The following is a 25,606-nucleotide window of genomic DNA, read 5'->3' as shown; positions in this document are numbered from 1 at the left end:
TCATACTAAAAATCGAAAAATAAGAAAAACGTTTTTAAAAAAACACATTTTAGAATCTTATTTTCTGTTTTTGGTACGCACTTTGCCCAATAAACAACAATCATATAAAGTCGGCGTCAGGCGACAGGCGACAGGCGACAATACCCACCAAACAGTCCCTCGACTCCCTCCCTCTATCCATATCGCGCATATCCAAACGCACTTTAACGTTTTACACTTTACAATATGGGATTCCTCGGCAAAGTTTGACACGCAGCTTCCCATAAAAATTCACGCGCCACCGCTCCCATTAGCCTCCCGCCTTTTCTCCTCTCTCCCGCTTTCTCTTCCTTTCCTTTCCTATCTTTTCCGCTTCATCTCTCTCGCGCTGTCTCTTCTATCGCGTGTGATCTGAGGGGTTTGGGGGCTTTATGAGTCTGTGGCCGTCCATGATATCAGAATGGGGGGAGTCACGTCGTCGATCGCGGCCAAGTTCGCCTTCTTCCCGCCGACCCCTCCGTCGTACACCTTGATGGTGGACGACACGCGCGCCGGACGGCTCTATATCCCCGAGGTTCCGAGGAGGGAGAACGTCAACGTGGACGTGCTCAAGCTCCGCAACCGCAGAGGCAACGACATCGTGGCCGTCCACGTCAAGCATCACAAGGCCTCCGCCACTCTGCTCTACTCCCACGGAAATGCCGCTGATTTGGGTCAGATGTTCGAGCTCTTCGTCGAGCTCAGCATTCGGCTTCGTGTCAATCTCATGGGGTAATTTTTGTTTTGTCCGCTTTTTGTTTCTGAACTGAGATTTGGGTTTTTGAGCTTTAGTTTCTGTATGTGGGTTTCTGGGTTTTTTAAGCGATGTATTTTGGTTGATCTCTAGTTTACAGATGTTGTGTTGATTGAGAGTCTAAAATTTGATGTGTGTTGCTTAGTTTGGTGAATTTGTCATCGAAGCTCAAATGGGCTTTGTCTCTTTTTTTAAGTTTTTGGAGTGCTAGTGGTTGTGGATATGATGTTTGTTGGGACGTTGAAGAGACTACTAATTTATACGTTGAAAACGATTAATCTTTGCCTCGATTATTTTGATAGCAGCGTATGGTCTTTTATGTGTAAACTTTCTCTGATGGTTCTTCTTTGATAGAATTTTTTTAAGGAAGGTTCTTGAAATTTGTAGATAAATGAATGTCACAAACAAATGCAAAATTTGAAGGGTACCGATTTAGAACAGTAAAGTGATTTTTGTGGCAGCTTTAGTTCAAGGATAGGGTATGGTGGACTCTAGCTTGGCAGGGTAGGTATTTAAGAATCAGAGTTGAGGCTGTCTAGGCATACTGCCAATTGTCGAGACCATTGAATGCTCTTCCCATATCACTTGATGTCTCTTCTGACTAGTTTTTGGTTTGCCAAAAATTAAGTAAACAACAATAGCTGTTAACATTGAGAATAGAGATGCCCAACCTGAAGAGATGCTTTAGTAAATGCTTTAAGGATCATTACTAACAGTTGGACAAAGAAAGATAAATGTATGCACTTATGGATTGCATATTTTGAAAATAAGACTTGAAAAAATAGGCGATGTTCCTTATGTTTCTCATTTTCTCGATTGTAGGTAGAATTAAGTTCTGTTGTTTCTGTTTTGGTTTTCTATAAAAACTGCATCAAGAGAAGAACTCAATTATAACTAAATACATCCTATTGATTTTTTTTAAACTTCCCTGGAGAAAATCTTATCTCCCATTTTTTTTTTTTTTCCACATTTTGATTGTCCTGAAATTCCAGCGTCTTGGGTAGTGTGCATGTGCGCTTTTCTCAAAGTTGAACTTGTCTGGTACTGGTTAGAATTGACATATCTATCTTGGACAAGCGTAAGGTTTTGGACTTTGTGAATGTTACTAACGTTCACAAAAACCATGTTCCACTACTGTTCTTTATTAGTTATCAACAGTTGCAGATTTTGGACCATCCTGCATTTTTTTTGGCCTGTCCTGTTTCTTTGTGGGACATTTTCCATTCCCGCGTAGTATGTTGCTTCTGTTTCCATGTAGTCCAATGTAGTTGCTTTCCTAGCTGCCTAGTTTAGACAATTAGCAAACACGGCAATTCAAAGAATTTCATTATTAAATATGTTTCATTTCAGTTTAGCGAGGAAATTTTGGGCCTTATAGAAGACATTTTGTGGCTGCTAAAAGGATGATAACTGTAAATGAACTTTACATCATTTCTTGTGTGTGTATGCGTATGTGTGTATGTGCACACGAGCACAACGCACACTGCCTTGTATTATTATTATTTTAGACATACGTTATACACAGTTATTAACTTCATTATGGATGAAAGTAGTATAATGATTAAAGGGGATAAGGTCACTGTGCATGTCTGTTTTCTTGGTGTCACTGGTTTCCTAGCCACAACTGAAAAAAAAGAAAAGCAAAAAAGAAAATAGAGAGAAAAGTCAGATTCTTGTCAATGATCGGTGACTTTCAAGGACATACTGCTAGTCCCTGATGTGACATCATTTTCAAAGGATTGATATTGATAATAATTGAAATTATTTTTGTTCATTAAAGTGCTATTGGTGATAGTTTGATGGGCTGTTACTGGTTTTATTAGTCCTCTCTTTTGGCTGGGGTTATGTACATATGTTTCACAATAGTTTCATTTTGTGAAAAATATGTTCATTTGGTTGTCCTTTCTTCTGTCTTAGTACACTTGTGCTCATATCAAGTTTCTTGACATAGGCCAAAAGCTTTTGATACCAAGCTAATGTAGGACAACAGGTATTTGAAAGGAATTTTGATTGTTTAGGTTAGGGTTTTTGGTGAGAAAAGAGGGTAGCACTTGGAGATCTTAAAAAAAGAAAAGAAAGAAGAAACTTGGGTTTTGGGTGTCTGTTCTTGGGCTAGGAACAATTACTTGGGGGATTCATAATGTGGACTTTTGAGGAAATTTGGAGGCTTGTTGATGGATGGGTGATTTGGGGTTTTTATTTTAGGGATCTTAGTTTGAAGGAAGGTAAGATGGCTGAAAATCAAGGAGGAGAAGAAGAAGAAGAAGAAGAAGAAGATAACCTAGGCATCACATCTAGTTTTTCTAAGCATCAACAATGAGTTTTCTCAGCATCACGCCACAAAGGAGTGCACCACGCAGACTTCAAGAGCATAATTGATGCAGCATTTTTATTAAATTATTATCTATCAATTGAAAACTTTATGCTAATATTTATTGAAAACTAAACATAATCCCAGTAGGCTTTGGACTCCATGGGGTTTGACTATTGAATTATGTTATTAAAATCCAGAAATAAAACCTAATAGCATATGAAAACCCGTAACCTATGGGTGACAAGCCTAGCCTATATCTAGAAATTTTGAAATTGTGAAAACACCCCTACTCAATAGTTTTAATGCAAAGAAACTTAAAAATAAGACTCAATAGTATCAAGTGTAGCATACGGAGGGTGCCCACTAGGCTCCACATTGAGACCAGACCATATTTTGAAGAATTTTAATCTTTCATTTTGCTCTTTCAAGAGCTTCTTGCTGCCTGTGTCATTCTTCCATGGTTAGATAAAACTCATCCTCAAGTTTTGAAGTGAAGTAATTCTTGGATTCTTGAACTGCATCCTTGACAATAGATCAAAAGTCTGAACTTATTTCCCTTTTTTTAAGAGCAAATCATGTTAACTATGTGTCTTCCTTGTCAAACATAGCATTAAATTTTCAGGAATGACAAGATCAATAATAGAAATTTTCAACAGGCAATATAGCCTTTGGTCGATTCATAGGAAGCACTATTGCATTAGGCATCTAGACCTCTTTATGTACTAGAGGAGGTTGATCAGTTGCTGCTTTATCAAATTCATGGGTGAGAAAAACATGTTTAACCTCTAATTCTTTGCTCCTTTCTCTTTGCCAAGCAAGTCTAGGTTTCTGTTTTCATCATAAACAGGCTCTCATGGACTTTCATCTTGCTGTTTTGGTACTTCAGCCCTCTGTTTATGTTTTTGCTCTTGTTCTTGCGGATTTAGCTTTTCAGCAATGGACTTTGGCCTTTTCCTCCTTTTCTGTGGAGACTTTGGTGGCGGTTGATATTTCTTCTGTCTTCTCTGCACTTACGGGCTTCAAAACAATTTCTTCGTTGTTGAATGAGAAATTATATTTATTTTCTCTCCCACAAAGTTGCACATCACGTTTGTATAGCGCTGGCCAATTAAGATGTCTGTGGAGGTCATAGGAATCACATCACACTAGTGACTGGTATAGAACTACCATCTATTCAAGCCGCCTTGAATAGTTGCAGATGTGATTTGGTTGAAATTTTGAGGTGTTCAATCTTTATGCTGGCATGAAGTTCAAAACAAGTGTCATCCTTAATAATAAGCTTTTTTGCTTGAAATATAGAGTTATGCCTACAATCTCATTCCCCTTGTTTAGGTGTGGCAAGTATACTCCTAAGGGCATAGAGAAGAGAAGTATCAACTTCATCTCTTCCAAATTATCAAAGTCTAGAACCCTATCATGATGATTCAACTCTTCACATTCTATCAAAATTTGGGACACAGGACAAAAGTTTTACGAAACCAAGCTACTGTAGGACAGCAGGTGCCTGAAAGTTTCAATTAGGGTACGGAAATTGATTTGGTTTCAAGGCAAAAACAAAGGAAAAAACTCAATTTTCTGTGTTGCTGATCTGGTTTCTGATCAGTAAGCCAAGAATATGGTATTTTGGGTTGTTTGGTTGTTATCTGATGGATGGATGGTTTGCAGGTTTTAAGATTTGGATTCTTAGGGAAATATTTGAATACAATTCAGGTATCAGTTTGATGGAATCAGATTGAAATTGCTGGAAAATTTAAAGAAAATGAAGATAGATCTAGAAATCACATGTAGTTTTCCCAGGCGCCATACCTTGGAGAATGGTAGCATCGCATAGACTTTTTTGTGTTTTATTTTTTTTTTTTTTTATATGTAATTGGCCACATCACATAGACTTTAAGAATGCAAGTGCTGCAAATTTTCATAAAAATGTTATCTATTTAATTGAAAGCGTTATTCTAAAAGTATAAAAAACTAAACTTAACACTAATCAGACTTGGACAACGTGACCTTTGACTGCCAAGCCCAAGTTATTAAAACCCACAAAATAAAACCTAGGGACATAGGAAAATCCATAATCCGTGTTAGAGCCAATAGCTAGAAATTTTAGATATTATGAAAATACCCAACTCTTTAAATTAATTAAAACTGGAATTAAACTAAAACAGAAACTTCCTAATATGCAAAGAAACATAATGATAAGGCTTGATAGTAGCTAATGTAGGCTAAGGAGGACACCCACTAAGCCCCACATCAAAGATAAGACCATATTTTTGACGAATTTCGTAATTTTACTCTTTTGTAAGCTTCCTGCTGCCTGCATCACTGTTCTATCTGGTATTATGAGTGTCTGTATGATTTAACAGTTGCAATAGATGTTTCTGGAATTCCTTCAAATGCTTTGATCAAAATTTCTATTCAGGTTATTAGAGCTACATAAGTATGAAGATAAAGGTAAAAGATCTCTTTTATTAATTAAAAATGTTGAAGATAGAAACAGAAGTAAACTATTTTTTGACACAACTATTTCTTTCTCAAACTCTGATATATAAATAATCATTTGGGTTAATTTAATGACCCTTGCTTCTATGGCCTCTGCAGGTATGATTACTCTGGCTATGGACAATCAACTGGAAAGGTAGGACGCCTAGCTTCTCTAATCCTAATTTATAGAAATGGGAGAAAAGTTTATTACTTGCTTGTATCAACTCTAGCAATTCTATATATTCATCTAGATGCCAATTTATAGGAATGGGAGAAAAATCTAGTTGTCAATTCTTGTCCCTAAAGGGTAGCTCAATTGACTGAGGACCATGCCTTATAAAGCGGTGGTCACTAGTTCGAATTTTCCCTTCTCTTTTCATTGGGGACAAAAAATTACTTACAAAAAAAAACTAGGTGTCAATTCTTTAGAGTACTTAGATATCCTGATTTTGTTTTTTGGAAACTTCACTTACTCCTTTGAAATTTTATCGCTTTGCCAATCACTCCCTTAAACTTTAAAAACTCTCAATTTTTAGTATCCAAGTTTAAAAGTTTGCAATGTCACCCATACCGTTAAGTCTAGGGTTAAATAAGACAGTAAAGGGGTGAAATGTCCCTTATATACCTGTAGAATTTTTTAAATTACAAAATTACCCTTATATCCTGCATCACATTCTTCCTTATATCCATTGACTATTGTTATTTCAGAATAAAAAACACACAATGGCATGCCAACGTCATGAACATAATAACTTGAGATCGTTTTTAGCTTGTTGAATCAAATGATCATACTAGCTTTTTTGTTATTGCGATTGGTACTTCAGTTTCTGATAAATATTTTCTGTTCAGCACTAAACTAGGGTCAGCACCTAAGCAATATCTTGAACTTTTTGTTGTTGAGGCAAAAGGTCAACTCTAGTTTGATATGAATAAAGACATTCATTATTCCATGGGATCTCAAGTTGGGAGCCAGAACTGAATTATCTTTAGCATATATGATTATCAACATTTATTTGTTGGCAGATTACTGTGCTTGAATGACGTCCAATCATTTTTCAGATTACTTTCCTTACCTAAAATCTTCATAAAATAACAGTCCCTTTTTTTTTTTTTTTTTGTTTGTATTGAAACAGCCATCTGAATGTAATACATATGCCGACATTGATGCAGCATATAAATGCCTCAAGGAGCAGTATGGTGTCAAAGATGAACAATTAATATTATATGGTCAGTCTGTTGGTAGTGGCCCCACCCTTGATCTTGCTTCAAGAATACCAAGCTTGAGAGGAGTGGTTTTGCATAGCCCGATTTTGTCTGGGCTGAGAGTGTTATACCCAGTCAAACGGACATACTGGTTTGATATTTATAAGGTAGTTTCATACTGTTGATTCTACTGCACATGCCTGTTTCATTTGATTGATAGACACTGATATATTTTTTTGTCCTTTCAGAATATTGACAAAATTGGTATGGTGGACTGTCCTGTTCTTGTGATACATGTAAGTAATATTTACTTTGTTTCCATTTTCAATCTCTTCGGACTGTTTATCATAACTACCTTCATCAAATTCTCTGTATGGAATTTAGAGATAGAATGGCAAAATTTTCTTCTGCATTATGTTTCAAGGGATAGAGTACAAAGAACTGTCACCATCAATTAGGAGAAATTTGACATAGGATGGAAAACTTTCCTCCTGAATCACAAATGAACCTTATAAGGTCTCAATCTTTTTTCCCACAATGATAGCAATTTATAAATTTAACTGGTTCTGCCAAAACTTTTTGTAGATGTGTTGCGCTAATAAATGAATCCTTGATTATGCTTTTATTATAGGGAAATCAGGTTAGGATCTCCCTGTGCATTTAGTCATTTTCACCTTAAGATCCCAACTTTCAATTTCATAGATTCAAGACCCGAGTTTAGCCTCATTCTAAATTTGAGACCTTCGTCAGCCTTTCTGTCAAAATGGGTAACAAAAATAGATGTGAAGATACAATTATATCTCTCTAATAAAAAAAATTTAAAAATACAAAAAAAGCAATTGAAGAGCCAGTTTTGCCTGCATCATTTTCTTCAGAATGGGTAAGAGTTTTCGTCACTTTGTGAGGTTGTCCTATGAGGGGTTTGAGGATGAGTCAATGGCTTTCTTCACTGCCATTGAAGTGAGTTGAAACTAGAATGGTCTGGCTAGTTTCCCTAGTTCTCTTTCTATGTCAGTGAATAGAGGGCACCGTGAATTAGAGAGGTTAGGTTGTTCTATCAATTATGGCCTTAAGGGAGGTCATTCTAGTAGATGCAAAGGAAAGGAGAGGGGTCCAACTTGTTCTTTATGATATTTTCTTGGAATATAAGAGGGTTCAACGAGAGGGATAAATTGTTGAAGGTCTGGAATCTTCTTAGAGAATGGAAGGTTGGCATTGTTAATTTACAAGAAACTAAATTGGAGCTTGTGTCTAGGGTGGTTGTGCGCAGTTTATGGGGCTATCAACATGTGTATTATTTGTGTTATTTGGGGTCGAGAGGAGCTTTTGGAAGGATCTTGTTAATGTGGGTTAGGAAGTTGGTAGAAAAAAATTGAGTGCGTGGGGGCATTTTATGTTGCTTGCTCCCTTAGAAATGTTGATGACAACTTTTTGTAGTCCTCTGCGGGTGTTTATGGTCCTAATATCGACAATGGCAGAGGAGTGCTTTGGGATGAATTAGCTGGATTTTTAGTTGGTGGTAGAATCACTTTGATTAAAAGTACTCTTTTCAATTACTTATTATTTGCCCCCTTGTCCCATCCCTGTCGGTGTTACTAACTAAATTGAAAAACTTTAGTGAGATTTCTTGTGGGACAGAGTCGGTGATGAGTTTAAATTCCATCTAGTCAATTGATCTAAGATTTGTACTTCTGTTTTCTCATTCGTTTTGTGGGTTAGAAACAAAAGTTCAATCGACTTCTCTTGGGGAAGTGGCTACGGTGTTTTACTGCAAAGAGGGAGGCTTTATGAAGATCAATGGTGGAAGTTAAATATGATAGCAATGGGGAAGTGTGGTGTTCCAATGTGGTTCTTGGGTCGTTCGGGGTTTTGGGTGTGGAAAAACAGGAGGGGGGTCAGGGATTTCTCTAGATTTGTTAGATTTGTTAGGTTTTGGAATGATGTATGGAGTGGGGGACTAGACCTTGAAGGCAGCTTTCTTGGAGTTTAGTATTCTCACTGTAAGGAAGCTTTTGTGGCAGATCATGTGCGATTTTTTTAACAAGACTTTACATTGGAATTTCACTTTTATCAAATAAGTACATGATTGGGAGGTAAAGTCAGTTATTTTGTTCTTTAATATTTTGTACCCTCTTAGGTTAAGACAAGGTGGCGTGGATAAAATTTTTTTGGCTTCCCCAAAAGGTGGACATTTGAGGTGTGATCTTTTTGTCATGTGTTTAGTCCCCCTTGTTCTCCCTTTCCTTGGAAAAGCATTTGGGTGGCAAAGCTATTAGCTAGTCGGAGAAGTCAGTTTGGAAGCCACTGTAATATAGAAGTTTGGAGGATGGTTCTTTTGTGCTTAATGTGGTGTATTTGGGGAGAACACAATGCTTGAACTTAGAAGATTATGAGTGAATGGTGATAGAATTAGAACTTATTATGTTCAAATCTCTTTAATTTTGGATGACTGCTTACAACAATTCTCGCATTTCTAGTTTTTTAGAATTTTGGGATTTGTGTTCTTCCTAATCAGGTCTCTCTGGTATACTTCTTGCTTGCCCTTTCTAATAAGATTGAATCATATATATATATAAAGAATTGCGTCTAATGGAGGGTGGGCTGATGGCCACCACCTAAGTTAGGGCGTGGCCGTGAGCCACTCCTTAGTAAGGAGGTGGCCATGCGTGTGAGTAAGCCAAATCAGCACAACCACCCCTTTGAAGTGGTGGCAGCAAATCACCCACTGAGTTAGGAGTGGTGCACAGCCACCCTTGTGAGGGATTTGTTAGACAGGTTTTTTAGCTATTTGTTAAATTTTTTTATAAGAGGTGTATAGTTATATTTTCACATTCATTTGCATTACCTGTTTGATGGAAAAGCTAACAGAGGTCTTGAGTTTAGAATAGGCCTAAACCCTGGTCTGGGATGTATATCAAATTAAAAACTGGATCTTAAAGTCAAAATAACAAAAAAGAGAGTGGGTTATGACCTGATTTCCCTTTATTATATGGGGTGTATTCTATTATATATGAAGCATGAAGGGTTTTGATTTGTATTTGTGCTTGCATCTGTTATCACTTTAATGTTGGGTCAGGGTAGCTGTTTTAATGTGGTCTTGTTTCCCCAAGCGATCACATTGCATTCTGGTTCTTTCCCTTTCCACGAGAAACAAACCAAAATCCTACTTTTTTTTCTCCCAGAAATTTCATACTGAAATTAACAATGAACATCTTATGTTCCATATTCAGGGGACTTCTGATGAAGTTGTGCATTGTTCCCATGGGAAGCAGCTTTGGGAACTTTCCAAGGAAAAGTTCGAGCCCTTGTGGTTAAGTGGAGGTGGGCATTGCAACCTTGAGCTTTACCCAGAATTCATCAAACATCTAAAGAAATTTGTACATGCCATTGGCAAATCAAAAGCAGCCACACATGGTTCTAAAAAAACTACAGTAGAATCTGATAATCAGAGCAAACCATCCGAAACTGGACCTTCGGATAAATTTGAATTGGGTCCAGACCTTCCAGAAGTTTCCAGAAACAGTTTAGATAGCCGACTCGAGAAGTCTAGAAAGCCAAACAAGCCTGAAAAGTCTCGCATGAGCACTGACCGTGTTGACAGGTTTAGGAGAAGAAAGGGCCTAGTCTGGTGATTAATTTACACGCACAGCAATTAAATAAGTTATCTGCTAATATCTACATGAGAAGGTAATCTATTTTCACTCCTGATTATGTAATGATGTCAGTTCTAGATGGAATATATCAAGATGAGTGTATTCTTAGTGTTTTTTTTTTTTTTTTGAAAAAATCTGTATGTATGCTCAAAAGATTGAGATGTATCTTGCCTTGGTATTTCTTTTCAACTCTTGTAAAATCAACAGCCTCATTTGAACAAAAAAAATAATGCAGCTTCAGATATTTTCTTTTAGTCTCTTAAGTTGATATTCTTATTGTATGTGGCATCTTATTAGGTTGAGGGAACTGGAAATCTACTGGTGTCATGAATCTGTGTCTTTAGTGTTTAACTATTTTATTATTCTTGAAAATCAGAAAATAAAGAGAAGAAAGACCCCAATACAACCAACACAATTCAAATGATACTTTGAGAATTGATCAAATTAATGATCCGGTCCAGTTGATTCTTGACTCATCGTGCAAGAAAAGAGCTTCATTAAATGGTGGTGTGGTGGTGCAGGAGCTGCATGTAGCAACACCTATTGCAGCACCAACCAAGCAAGCTTGGAGATCGCAATAGGAGAGAGAGAACTGGGGCCGAAAGGGAGATGCGTCATAGACGAAAGAGGAGTACCAACTATGAAAATTCAGGCAAAAGAGAACATAGGAGCCATAGATTAGGTAGCCAAAAATGATGAGAGGGACAGGGAAGAAGGTGAGGTGGAGTGTTGAGGGCAGAGGGATTGGGTGCACTGCAAATTTGACTCTCAAGATGAAGAGAAGAGTGGAAAAATGAGAAAAGAAAAAGGAAAAGGAAAAAGAAAAGGGAAGAGAAAAGGAAGCTAAAAAAAAAAAAAAAAAAATCTCATAGAACAAATTTTTGGAGAGGTACAAGACTAGAAGCAAATAATTGGTGCACTTTTTTTTTTTTTTTTTTTTTTTTCTAAGCAAAAATGGTAGGCTGAGAAAACCAATTATAAATAACGAAGCTTCACAACAACTCAATTCAGAATTCAAATTTAAATCTCTTGAAGATAAGATATCTGAAGATTCAAATTCAAATGTTTGTTATTCAAGTTTTAGATAACATCTAAGCAAATCAATAATACAATATTGTATTCCCTTGTAACCTTTTCCCGCATTTGATTAGAAAAAAATAATAATAATAATAATAATAATAATTATTATTATTCTTGTGTAACAAGCCATATATTTTGGTTTATTTGTAATTATTTTATAAATAGAACACTAAACCCATAGTTCAAATGGGATGATTACAATTGTATTATCCAGTTATTGTTTTAATTATTACTGCCCACTCAAATCTTAACGAATAGAGAAAAACAAGAAAACACGAAAAACAAAACGAAGGCAACATGCAGATCGAAGCATATGGATTGATTGATAACTTTATCAGAGAAAATTGGTTCAATGGATGAAATAAAGATCGTTGACCTCGTGCAACTGAATTTAAAGTGGCCTGGATTTTAATGCAATGGTTTGCTGGAAAAGTGATGAAAAGAATTATCCAATCGATGAGGAGGAAATCTTAAAAGAAGTACGAATGTATAGCCACAAAGCGATATACTTATTCAGATGTGAAGAAATTTACCAGCTCATTCAAAGATAAAGTCGGACAAGGAGGATATGGTGTTGTATACAAAGGGAAGCTACCTGATGGGTGTATGGTGGAAGTGAGAACAATTTATCAACCAAGTGGTTAGCATCAGTAGAATATCGTATGTTAATATAGTCATTCTTCTAAGTTTTTGCTATGAGAGGACTAAAAGAGCTTTAATTTATGAATTCATGCTTAATTGATCTCTTGATAAGTTCATGTATGATAAAGGATCTCTATTTACAAATTGTCACTTGGACAGCAAGACTATGTTCCAAATTGCGGTTGGCATTGCTCGAGTACTAAAATACATACATGGTGGTTATAACATAAGGATCCTACATTTCAACATAAAACCCCATAATATACTTTTGGACGAAGATTTGTGCTCAAAAATCTCTGATTTTGGCCTTGCTAAACTATGCAAAACAAAAGATTGTGTTGTATCAATAGTGGGCATGAGAGGAACTATTGGTTACATTGCACCAGAAATATTTTGTCGGAACTTTGGTGGAGTCTCTCACAAGTCTGACATTTACAGCTACAAAATGTTGGTTCTTGAAATGGTTGGAGGAAGAAAAAAAATTTTGATGGTGGACTCTCTCATTCTAGCGAGATATATTTTCCACATTTGATTTATAAGAAGCTTGAACATGACAGTAATACTGTTACTTTTGGGGAAATAACAGAAGAGGAGGAAGAAGAAGAGACAACAAAAAAGATGATAATGGTTAGTTTTTGTGTATTCAGACCAATCTTTTAGATAGACCATCAATTGATAAGGTGATAGATTTGTTAGAAGGAACCTGCGATCCTTATGATTTCCACCAAAACCTTTCTTAGATTCCCCTACAAGGTCGCTTCCAGATTCTTTGTAGTCTTTTGTTATCCATATGCTATAGTGTAATAAAAAAAATTTATTTTTGGCCCATAAAAATTTTAGGTAGCAAGAGATCGCATGTCTCGTCAGTGGGTGGAGCCACAATAATTACGGAAGGGGCCTGTGGCTTATTGCTACCTAGGAGTTTTATGGGCCAAAAATAGTTTTTTTTTTTTTATTTTTTTTTTATTGCACTATAGCCGATCAAGATCTACTGAAATTCCTATGGAATTCCAGTTTCTGAAATTTTAGATCTAAGTCATCTATTTTTCATTTATTATTTTATTAATAGTGGGACACGTGACAAAATAATGACATTTGAATAAAAAATAGACAGCCTAAATCTAAAATTTTAAAAACTGAAATTCTCCTACGAATTTCAGTATCTCTAGATCCCACTATAGCATTTCTCGTTGTGTTATTTGTCTCTCTTGTAATCTTGCCACATCATACTGTGGCTTTAACACTTGTTCTCCTCGTATATGCACCCTCTGATCAAAACATAAATGCTATACACTTGTTTTACCATATATTCAGTGGCGGAGCCACGTTGCCCCTTGGGGGTGCAGCACCCCAAAGAATTTTACTTCTTTTTTTTTTTTTTTTTTTTTTTTTTTTTTGGTTTTAACCCACGGCACCCTTCAAATAAAAAATAAAGAAAAAAAATTTTTTACAAAAAATTCTATTCTTTTTACCCTCAAAATTCTTTTTTGTTTTAACTCACGGCACCTTCAAAAAATTGTTTTAACCCACGGCACCCTCAAAAAATTCTAGACTATTTTTTTTTTTTTTTTTTTTTATATAATGTCGACATATTACATTTTTAATATATCAATTTGAGTATATATTTATGAACTTTTATAGATATTTTTTGTAAAGTATATATTGTGTGAATTACTAAATTTTTAGGATAAAAAAAATTTTAATGTCACATCATATAAAATGACTGGCTCCATCACCGGTAGTGGAGGACTTCTTTCGTGAGGCACGAAACAGTGGAGGACTTCTTTTGTGCATGTACTGTTCACAGTCCTCTTTCGTGTATATCCTTTTCACAGGGATAGTGGAGGACTTCTTTTTAAAAGTCATGTCCAATACGATTATTGCAGTAAAAGATAATTTCAAGAAATGAGTGATAACAGGAGACCAATGCCACTAGTGGTACTGCCATACCAATGCCACTAGTGATAACAGGTGAGTACTCACGTTTATTCTATTCCCATACCAACATAACTTGTCAAACAAGGGAATGAAATGTTTGTATATAATTGGTTCACTTTCCGTTTGTTAAAGGCTTTAGAGGTTTTAGTTGAAATATATTTTTTTGACGTAAAAAAAAAAAAAAAAAAATTTTTTTTTTAATGTTGAGAAAATGAAAAAGTAAGATAATAGTATCAAGTCTCAAAGGCCTTTGCCAAACGAAACCTAGGAGTTGTTTGTTATCAATTTGTGAAAAAAAAAAAAAGAAGAAGAAGAATAATTAGTATAAAAAAAGTAAAAATAATTATATTAAAAAGTGAAAATTTTTGTTTTGTAATAATTTCTTTATTTGAATAGTAGTAAAAAATAAATGATATGATATAAAAAGTAAATCAGTGGTGGAGCCACGTTGCCCCTCACCGCACCCCCAAGGATTTTAATTTAATTTTATTATTATTATTATTATTATTTTTGGTTTTAACCCACGGCATCCTCAAAATAAAAAATAAAAAATAAAAAAATCTTTTTACGAAAAATTCTATTCTTTTTACCCTCAAAATTCTTTTTTGTTTTAACTCACGGCACCTTCAAAAAATTGTTTTAACCCACGGCACCCTCAAAAAATTCTAGACAATTTTTTGTTTTTTTGTATTTTTATCTTTTTGATATAATGTCGACATGTTACATTTTTAATATATTAATTTAAGCACATATTTATGAACTTTTATAGATATTTTTTGTAATACATATATTGTGTGAATTATCAAATTTTTAGGGTAAAGAAAATTTGTAAGACGCAAAAAAATATTTAGTGGCACCCCCAATATAAAATGGCTGGCTCCGCCAATGTATATATTCATATATTTACAAAAGATGCGGAAGAAAAGAAGAACCACACTTCAAAAAGAGAAATATATCTCATATATATCAATAACTAGAGCTTTAATAAAATTACAATACATCACTTTATATAATCCCTCCACTTATTGAATAATTAATGATAAGAAAGAAGAAAAGATAAAGATAATAAGAATCCAAATATATACAGTTGTGCTTGTGCAGAATTCCAACTCTTCAACGCTGAACGTACGTATTCTACTCGTCAACTTAATTGAATGACTAATTAAAAGGATGAATAAAAACTAATTAACGACCATGTAGTTAATCATGCACGAGTGTTAGAATAATGACGATGTAATTAATTAATACTAATTTCTGCATCAAATTAAGGTGCTTGACTTGTCTTGCATGGGGAAAGACTTGACTTGGTCCTCAGACAAGATTTTCTCCAAGCAGTATTTTGGATTCATGCATGAACAAAATCACGATTAATAGTGTAGGTTAGTTAGGAAGGATCAAGGTGCTTTCGCTTAGACTACCTTTTTTTCTACTCCACACACAAAAAAGTCTTACGTTCTTTATTATTCGAACCGTGTTTCCAGAGTCTTCATATATATGATTGATTTTCATTCACTCTCTCATCACAATGCGTTTTTACAATTTTGGAGTTCTAGTCCTCTCTCTCTCTCTCTCTCTCTCTCTATGTGATATGCATAGCGTAGTTCTGTAGTGGCATTTTCCTTTGGTTTCTTGGTCTCATTCCAAGTTGAAAACATGGGTTCATCGTCCCCTTCCATGTTCATGTTCACATCGTTAATGTTGATGTTCATACAATTACAAACATGCTTTTGTGGTGGAACCGAGCAATATGTAAACTGCAACAGACCCTTTCTATGCGCCAACATCCAAACCCTACAGTTGGCTGAGGCACCACAACCGCAGTTGGCGGTGCCATCACGACAGTTGGCTGAGGCACCACAACCAGGTCTTGATTTTCTGCCTTTTCTTTTCTCTTTATTGCTTTGTTATGTTTTTGTGGTTGCTGATCGAATATATAATGCGTTTGTCTTTCTTACGAAATTGTAGGCGTATTGCGTTGCTATTAATTAAATATTAGGAAATAAATTCACATATATATACTTCCCTTAAACTACTATCAAATTGATAATGTCTTCTCTCTCGAACTTTCAATTACAACAATATTCCACCTAAACTACCAAAAAATTGATGGTATTCCCCTCAAAGCTAACAAAAAGATAAAAACAACAGTAACTTCTTTTCAATAAGAAAAAAAGAATACTCTAATAATTTTTTTTTTTTAAAAAAAAAAATTCTCTAAAGCCTTGAAAGAATTGAAGTTTGTAATTTGATAGACCCACATATGGATCCCACAAATTCAATGATAGATTTGTAAAATAAATGGTTTGAATATAGTTAAGAGAAGAGGAAACTTCACTGAAGACCCCAAACTTTCACCCATTTTGAAATACCTCCTTAAACTTCAAAATCTCTCATTTTAGTCCTCTGAACTTTCAATTGCTCTCAATTTGGATCCCTTCATCAATTTTAGCCGTTAAAAATACAAAAAAGACCAAAATATTCATGATTTTTTTTTTTTTTTTTTTTTTGCTTTTAAAGAAAAAAATGTTTTGGAAGTTTGAATTTTATACAAAAGTTAGGGGTATAAATGTCATGTAACGTTTAAAATTTGACGGATGGGTCTAAATTGAGAGCAATTGAAAGTTTAGTGGACTAAATTAAGAGATTTTGAAGTTTAAAGAGGTTTATCAAATCAAGTGAAAGTCCAGGAGTCTTCAGTGAAGTTTTTCCTTAAGAGAAAGATGTGTAACATCTTCCTTTGGTCTTAATCTAATTTAGTATGATATTTTGACTTGTCCATTTTCTATTGAAGGGCAAAAAAAAAACCTATTTTATGCCACTAATACTAGAGATGCTCAGCGTATTAGCCTAATTAAGCTTGGATTCAAAATTAGTTTCTGACAATAAATAAATAAATAATGCACGACACTTGTAGCCATGGTTTTAAGTGCAGACTGTGCAGTACTAACTATCCCACTCTCTCGTAGAGCTCTTTCCTAGCTAAGAGCCTATTTGAAAATATTGTGTTAACAGGGAAAATATCCTCTATTTTATTTAAAATTGATAATATCCCGTTAATGTATGTTAGAAGGGTAAAATTGTCCAAAAAATTAAAATAACAATTTTACCTCTCTAAAAAATACTAACCGAATACCATCTATTTCATTTGAAATGGAAATGATACTATTCAGTGTTTAAAGAGTTTTAAAAGTGCTTTTAGTACATAAAAAATTGTGCAAAACAAAATAAATCTATTTAGCGGATTAGGATCCCCTCAGATTTTATAAAATATGAGATTATTAGATTTTTAAATTTGAGTAATTCATTACATCTAAAGGTTCAAATAAATGCAGGATTTATGTGTTACCAATTAAGGTAATTAATTTTATTTTTTAACATGTCGAGCCCATTTGCCTAAGTAACACACAAACTCTGCATTTATTTGGACGGTTAGATGTAACGAAATTCATATTTTAAAAAATTTGAAAAGATTTCAATCCTCTATTTAGTTGTAAGGGCACAAAATAGAAGCATGGAACTCAAGAGAAAGCAAAAGAGAAGTAATAATTGGTTTGACCGATCACTATAATAAAAACTTTGTTAAAAAAAAAAAAAAAAACACTAGTAAAAAATGCATTAAACAAAAAAAAAAAAAAAATCTATAAAAAAAAAATATTCTATGAGCTTTTCAATAACTATTTCTTGTCATGATCAGATTTTTTTTTTTTTTTTTTTTTCTTCGTTACTATTAGATTTGTGAATAAGTAACGTCTTCTCTTGATATAAAGACTTCTAAATAATTTTATATTCTTATTGCAGGAACTGTTACTCGTTCTGCGCAGCGTCCAATTGTCGCTGGTATTATGCGATGAGAACCATATTAATTATATATCTTCTAAATATTTCTCTCTTTCTTGTCCAAATAATGAAAACCCATTCCCTCGTATTCATGTTTGTTAGAACTTAGAAGCGTATTAATTATTATTTCATGAGTATATTATTTACGTGTACTTTTTATATAAAGTGTATATATATATTTTTTTTGAATTCTTGTTTCTTTATCAAATTCCTCTTTCTCCCTGCTTTCCTGCAGTCTTTCAATCAGTTTTCCTAATTTTTATTTTCAACTAGTTTATACAATTTCTTTATCTTTTTGTGATTGATTTATTTTTTGTTCATTGTGTCTCGGTCAGTTTCTTCGCAATCCCCTACTGGAAATGATGATCCGTTCGTTCCACTGCCAGCACCACAGCCCGTTGAATCATCAGGAGTCCCAGCTGGTTTGGTTCTTGCTTTATTTTATTATTATTATTTTTTTATTCTAGCTTTATAACTTCCAATATTTCTTTTCTTATTTTTTAAGGGCTTGAATTTTTTTTTTTTTTTTTTTGAAAAATATGGAACTTTCATCGATGAAATTTCACGAGTATAAAGCTCTTACATCACAGAGCATACATCTCTGAAATTGAATAAGGTTACATTAGGGTTCACATTAATTTCTCGTAAAATTGACTTTAATTTGCACCTTACCCTGTTGGTCAGCTTAATTGCAATATTTCTTGTTGTAGTTGTTGTCGTTTTGGATTAATTGTGGAGCCTTGTCTTTAAACTTAATTTAGAGAGGTTTGAATTGATAACACAGAAATGGACAACAACAGTGATGAATTAGGCATTGATTGTAGCGCCCCCAAGTTTAATTAATTAATCAGAGTGAAACTTCACATGCAAGACTAGCTAATTCATAGGTCAATATGATAAGACAGAAAATCATATGCATGTTAATGTGCAAGTAACAACCATTTGCAATATGGGCTATATATCGATCCATGCCTTAACGTCTTCACGATAGGATTTGTGCTAAAAATATATTGGTTCTTTCTTAAAAATATATTTCCCTTTTGAAACAACATAGAAAATATATATAGTGGCTGCAGCCAACGTATTAATTATATGTTAATCATTTAATGATTGTTTTTCCTTCTTAAAACATTCAATTATTGGACAGACGGAATTCAATTTGTTATTTTTTTTTTTTTTTGACATGTGAGGGGGAGGGAGATTTGAACTAATGACCTCCACTTCATTAAGTGTGGTCCCAGCCGATTGAGCTACCTCTTGGGGACGAATTCAATTTGTTATTTAATTCTTATTTCTTTATCAAATCCCTCGTTCTCGATCCTAGCTTTCTGGCCCGCAGTCTTTCAATTAGTTTTCCTAATTTTTATTTTCAAAAACTAGGTTTTTGAATTTTCTTTATCTTTTTGCGATTGAATTTTTTTGGGTTCTTTGTGTCTCAGTTTTTCCACAATCCCTTTCTCCAACTCCGTTCATTAATTCACCAGCACCCCAACTCATTGTGCCATCAGGAGTCCCAGGTTTGGGTCTTGCTTTATTATTATTTTTTTTTCTAGCTTTATAATTTCCAATATTTCTTTTCTTATTTTTTTAGTGCTTGAATTGTTAGTATCGTTATATATACGATATGTGTGTGTGTCATAAAAATAAATATCTTCTATATATATATATATATATATACTTCCCATCTTTCTGCGATTGAATTTTTTTGGGTTCTTTGTGTCTCAGTTTTTCCACAATCCCTTTCTCCAACTCCGTTCATTAATTCGCCAGCACCCCAACTCATTGTGCCATCAGGAGTCCCAGGTTTGGGTCTTGCTTTATTATTATTTTTTTTCTAGCTTTATAATTTCCAATATTTCTTTTCTTATTTTTTTAGTGCTTGAATTGTTAGTATCGTTATATATATGATGTGTGTGTGTCATAAAAATAAATATCTTCTATATATATATATATATATATACTTCCCATCTTTCCACACTCATTTTTAATCATAACATCGTCGTAATGTAATTAGTTCAGGGACAAAAAACTTTGTCATCAAATAAACAACTCTAACTTTGTGTTCTTGTTGCAGAACCACCTTCGAAGAGCAATTGGTGGCTGAAAATTGTAATTGGTATGGTGATCAATATCGTATAAAAGCTATTCTAGTTTCTTTCGTTCTTGCTCTAACATATATAATGAAAAGGCATTATATATCTTTATTTATGTTTCAGAGGAGTGTACCATTTCTGCGATACATTATCTTATTTCTTTTCTTTCTGTGCTCTAATGAAATACGTGACTATTAGACCACTTTTGCATGCAGGCATTTCTGCAGCTGTGGCGGGGATTGTAGTAATCTCTTTTGTATTAATTATCTACAACGTTAAGAGAGGGCAGTACTTCTCAAGTAATGCAATGGTACTCTGCTGGGAAAGTGGTGCAAAGAACTATCAAATCAATAACGAGGAAATCATAAAGAACTATGGGTCAATAGCCCCAAAGCGATATACTTATTCAGATGTGAAGAAATTGACCAACTCATTCAAAGATAAAGTAGGACAAGGAGGATATGGTGTTGTATACAAAGGGAAGCTACCTGATGGGCGTATGGTCGCAGTGAAAATCTTGAGCACCTCCAAAGGTAATGGAGATGAATTTATCAACGAGGTGGCTAGCATTAGTAAAACATCACATATTAATATAGTCACCCTTCTAGGTTTTTGCTACGAAAGGACTAAAAGAGCTCTAATCTATGAATTCATGCCTAATGGATCTCTTGATAAGTCCATATATAATAAAGGATCTATAGATGCAAATTGTCACTTGGACAACAAGACTATGTTCCAAATTGCGGTTGGCATTGCTCGAGGACTAGAATACTTGCACCGTGGTTGTAACACAAGGATCCTACATTTTGACATAAAACCACACAATATACTTTTGGATGAAGATTTGTGCCCAAAAATATCTGATTTTGGCCTTGCTAAACTATGCAAAACAAAAGAGAGTATTGTATCAATGACAGGCATGAGAGGAACGGTAGGTTTCATTGCACCAGAAGTATTTAGTCGAAATTTTGGTGTAGTCTCTCACAAGTCTGACGTTTACAGCTACGGAATGTTGGTTCTTGAAATGGTTGGAGGAAGAAAAAATTTTGATGGTGAATTCTCTCGTACCAGTGAGACATATTTTCCACACTGGATTTATACAAAGCTTGAACAAGGCAATAATTCTGGTACTTTTGGAGAAATAATAGAAGACGCAGAAGACGAGACAACAAAAAAGATGATTATAGTTAGTTTGTGGTGCATTCAAACCAATCCTTCAGATCGGCCATCAATTGGTAAGGTGATAGAAATGTTAGAAGGAACCCTTCAATCCTTACCATTTCCACCAAAGCCTTTCTTGGATTCGCCCACTAGGTCACCTTAAGATTCTTCTTCCCCAACTTCATCGTCAAAAAAATCCAACATTTAAAATAAGTGCAATTGTATCCAAACTTGAAAGAAGAATAGATGATCTTATTACTATGTTTTGCTCGCTTACACAATGTTGTATATACACAATTTGACATTGAGACAAATCGCACAGTATAAGGAGAGAAGATTTCAATTTTGTGTTCAGTTATAGAAGGCAAAGGAGAGTGACTAACAACAGCGGCTCCTCCCCCTCTGTTTGAGGGGTTGGCTACAATTGGTGATGGCTCCACCCCATGTTAGGGAGTGGCCAAGTCACCCTTTGATTTTTTTTTTTTTTTTTTTTTGAACAATGATATAATTCTAATTTTATATAAATTCCGTAGAAAAAGATAGATTTTTATGGAATTACACACAAAGATGAATTTAATAACGGAGACAAACTTTCCAAGAAAAATGTTACACCGTATTGGCATATCTTATACGATGTGGTGAGAGACTTTCTCCAGGCTTACATAGGGTTGGATTATTGTATTGCACTCTAACTCATAATTGATTGCAATTGTTTTTTTTTTTTAGATCAATAGCATAAATTGATAAGTCTGGAGCCACACCAAAAAAGTATGTAACCTAAACAACGTTGGACTTGAACTCTGCATTAGAGTTGGACTTTAACTATAATTGAACAACAAATAAGATACCTTAACAAATAAAACACAACTAAATGATAATGACAATAACGACTCCTGATGATAATGATAATAGACTTCTATCCTAAATATTAATCTATCACGGAATATTCTGCATCACCAATTTTTTTTATTTTTTATTTTATTTTATTTTTTTCTGTCACTGCGTTTGGATATACATGGTGAATTGCAGGGATCACCTTTAACCCATGAAAATGAACTTCTTTTGGGTTGCTGCTTTCTTGCTTATTTTCGTTCTTGGGGTGACTGAGGCTTTTGATTTTCACGAGAAGGATTTGGGGTCGGAGGAAAGTTTATGGGATTTGTATGAGAGGTGGAGGAGCCACCACAGGGTCTCCAACCCCAAGAGCCTTGCTGATGAGAAGAACAAGCGCTTCAATGTATTCAAGGAAAATGTTATGCATGTTCATAATACCAACCAGATGGATAAGCCTTATAAGCTGAAGTTGAACAAGTTTGCCGACATGTCTAACCATGAGTTTAGGAGCACTTATGCAGGGTCCAAGGTTAAGCACCACAGGGTGCACCAAGGAACGCCACGTGGAGGTGGGAGCTTCATGTACGAGAAGGTTGACAGAGTTCCCCACTCTCTTGATTGGAGGAAGAAAGGTGCTGTGACTAGTGTTAAGAACCAAGGCCAATGTGGTAAATAAAGTTTGGCCCCGGCCATGTTATTAAGACATAATATTTGATTCGATTGGTTGTAATATTTGATTGTTTTTGTTGATGTTTTGCAGGTAGTTGTTGGGCCTTTGCAGCCATTGCAGCAGTAGAGGGTGTTAATCAAATCAAGACCAATAAGCTAGTTTCCTTGTCTGAGCAAGAGTTGGTAGATTGTGATACTGAACAAAATGAAGGCTGCAATGGAGGATTTCCAGAATCTTCTTTTGAGTTCATCAAGCGAAAGGGGGGCATAAACACCGAAACTAATTACCCTTACAAAGCCGCAAATGGAACTTGTGATGCTAATTCCATGGTATATATTTTATGTTGCGCTCTTCTTGAATTGATTGAGGTAGTTAGTGTTTGATTAATTTTTAGAGGAAACTTCACTTATTCCTTAATTTTGTATCACTTCTGCAATCATACTTTTAATTCTTAAAAAGTTATAATATTGTGTCGTCATCTTTCAAAAGTTTGCAATATTACATTTTATTCTGATTTAAATTGATCTTAACCGTGGATGTCAAAATTCTCAAAATAAACCCTCTTTTTGTTTTTTGATTTTTTGTTTAAACAAGCGGTGATTAGTAACAATAGAGGTGACATTGCAAACTTTTGAGAGATAACGACTCGATATTGCAACTTTTTTTAAAATTAATGGTATGATTACAAAAGTGATGAAAGATCAAAGAGTAACTAAAATTTTTCTCGATTTTAATATTTCCCTTATATTATATATGATAAAGAACTTATTAAGTCATGTGGTTGTGCAGGAAAATTCTACAGTAGTGTCAATTGATGGGTATGAGCATGTGCCTGCTAATGATGAGAACGCATTGCTTAAAGCAGCTGCAAATCAACCTGTATCTGTGTTTATAGATTCTGGGGGTTCTGATTTCCAATTCTACTCGGAGGTTAAGTATTTGACTTATCTGACGTGGGACAATATTTGTAGATCTAATCAATTATTGTTTCTGGCCGCAAATATGAGTTGCTAAGTTATTAAAAGGAAAAAAAAAAAGAAAAGGAAATTGGAATACTTGAGGAAACTAAAAGCAACATGATGTTATTAGGAATTAAGTGAGTTTGATGTCTTGATTGGCTTACATGATCACAGGGGGTGTTTACTGGAAAATGTGGAACAGAGCTGGATCATGTAGTTGCAGTTGTTGGCTATGGAACAACTGGTAATGGAATCAATCAAGTACTGGATAGTGAAGAACTCCTGGGCACTAGATTGGGGAGAGAAGGGTTATATTAGGATGCAGCGTGGCATCTCTGAGAAGGAGGGCCTGTGTGGTATTGCAATGGATGCTTCATATCCCACAAATAATGGTAGGGGTGAGACTTCCTTATATATATATATATGTATATAGTTTCAACTTCTAAGGAAGAATCATTTCTAAATCATCGAACTTCAAAAACATTTTGTGTGTAAGAAGCATCATAATCTAAAGAATTCTAACTTATTTGTGTTCTTGTTGCAGAACCGCGCAATTTGGAGCTCATAAATATTGCAATTGGTATGACGATTGATCAATGAAATACATTATTTTATTTATTTTCTTTTTTCTATGCTCTAATGAAATACGAGACTACTAGACCATTCTTTGCATGCAGGAATTTCTGCAGCTGTGGCTGGGATTGTAGCAATCTCTTTTGTGATTATCTGCAGCGTTAAGATCAGGGGGCACTTCTCAATTAATGCAATGGTCTGCTGGAAAAGTGATGAAAAGAATTATCCAATCAATGAGGAGGAAATCATAAAGAAGTACGAATGTATAGCCCCAAAGCGTTATACTTATTCAGATGTGAAGAAATTTACCAACTCATTCAAAGATAAAGTAGGAGAAGGAGGATATGGTGTTGTATACAAAGGGAAGCTACCTGATGGGTGTATGGTGGCAGTGAAAATCCTCAACAAGTCCAAAGGTAATGGAGAAGAATTTATCAACGAAGTGGCTAGCATTAGTGGAATATCACATGTTAATGTAGTCACTCTTCTAGGTTTTTGCTATGAGAGGACTAAAAGAGCTTTAATCTATGAATTCATGCCTAATGGATCTCTCAATAAGTTCATATATGATCAAGGATCTCCATTTACAAATTATCACTTGGACAGCAAGACTCTGTTCCAAATTGCAGTTGGCGTTGCTCGAGCATTAGAATACTTGCATGGTGGTTATAACACAAGTATCCTACATTTCAACATAAAACCACACAATATACTTTTGGATGAAGATTTGTGCCCAAAAATATCTGATTTTGGCTTCTCTAAACTATGCAAAACAAATGATTGTGTTGTATCAATGGCGGACATGAGAGGAACTGTAGGTTATATTGTACCAGAAGTATTTAGTGTGAGCTTTTGTGGAGTCTCTCACAAGTCTGACGTTTACAACTACGGAAAGTTGATTCTTAAAATGGTTGGTGGAAGGAAAAATTTTGATTGTGGACTCTCTCATGTCACTGAGGCATATTTTCCACACTGGATTTATAAGAAGCTTGAACAAGGCAAAAATTCTACTACTTTTGAGGAAATAATAGAAGAGGAGGAAGAAGATACAATAAAAAAGATGATAATAGTTAGTCTCTGGTGCATTCAGACAAATCCTTCAGATAGACCATCAATTGATAAGGTGATAGAAATGTTAGAAGGAACCCTTCAATCCTTACAGTTTCCACCAAAGCCTTTTTTGGATTCCCCTACCAGGTCACCTCAAGATTCTTAATTCCATGGCTTCATAGTCATAAAAATCCAACATTTAAAATAGGTGCAATTGTATCATTAGTTTCAAATGTTTTGAATGAACTAGCAATGTGCTCACCTGTTTATTCGAATGGAGGGGAGATTGATAATGAGATGATAATTTGAAAGGGTTATGTGTACTTTTTCCTTCTTAGCTCCCTCACAA

General features: G+C 34.7%; 2 protein-coding genes and 3 pseudogenes across 2 annotated transcripts in view; all 5 read left to right on the top strand.

Annotated features, from left to right (window-relative positions):
- Positions 1-21,379, top strand: part of LOC132182486 (LEAF RUST 10 DISEASE-RESISTANCE LOCUS RECEPTOR-LIKE PROTEIN KINASE-like 2.3) — a 45,543-nt gene extending 24,164 nt beyond the window's left edge. The window contains 2 exon segments of the mRNA XM_088516217.1: positions 19,992-20,033; positions 20,226-21,379. Coding sequence (XP_088372343.1) covers positions 19,992-20,033; positions 20,226-21,379 — 1,196 coding nt within the window.
- Positions 153-10,674, top strand: LOC132182490 (uncharacterized). The gene is made up of 5 exons (XM_059595752.2): positions 153-750; positions 5,682-5,718; positions 6,698-6,934; positions 7,016-7,063; positions 9,998-10,674. The coding sequence occupies exons 1-5, from the start codon at positions 440-442 to the stop codon at positions 10,397-10,399; spliced, it is 1,035 nt and encodes a 344-aa protein (XP_059451735.2). The 5' UTR covers positions 153-439; the 3' UTR covers positions 10,400-10,674.
- Positions 11,917-12,917, top strand: LOC132182100 (PR5-like receptor kinase pseudogene; annotated as a pseudogene).
- An 837-nt stretch (positions 21,380-22,216) lies between the features above and the next one.
- On the top strand, positions 22,217-24,234 carry LOC132182517 (vignain-like; annotated as a pseudogene).
- Positions 24,186-25,423, top strand: LOC132182098 (PR5-like receptor kinase pseudogene; annotated as a pseudogene).
- The last annotated feature ends 183 nt before the right edge of the window (positions 25,424-25,606 follow it).

Source organism: Corylus avellana, chromosome 5 (assembly GCF_965113065.1).
Source record: "Corylus avellana chromosome 5, dhCorAvel1.hap1.2, whole genome shotgun sequence".
Classification (NCBI taxonomy): Eukaryota; Viridiplantae; Streptophyta; class Magnoliopsida; order Fagales; family Betulaceae; genus Corylus; species Corylus avellana.
This window is presented reverse-complemented; position numbering and strand designations above follow the sequence as displayed.

Bases quoted from the DNA above. Each gene is read 5' to 3' on its own strand.
- LOC132182490 (XM_059595752.2), top strand. From the start codon at position 440: ATGGGGGGAGTCACGTCGTCGATCGCGGCCAAGTTCGCCTTCTTCCCG. The intron at 751-5,681 runs GTAATTTTTGTT...TGGCCTCTGCAG, and splicing joins CTTCGTGTCAATCTCATGGG to GTATGATTACTCTGGCTATG. The intron at 5,719-6,697 runs GTAGGACGCCTA...GTATTGAAACAG, and splicing joins ATGGACAATCAACTGGAAAG to CCATCTGAATGTAATACATA.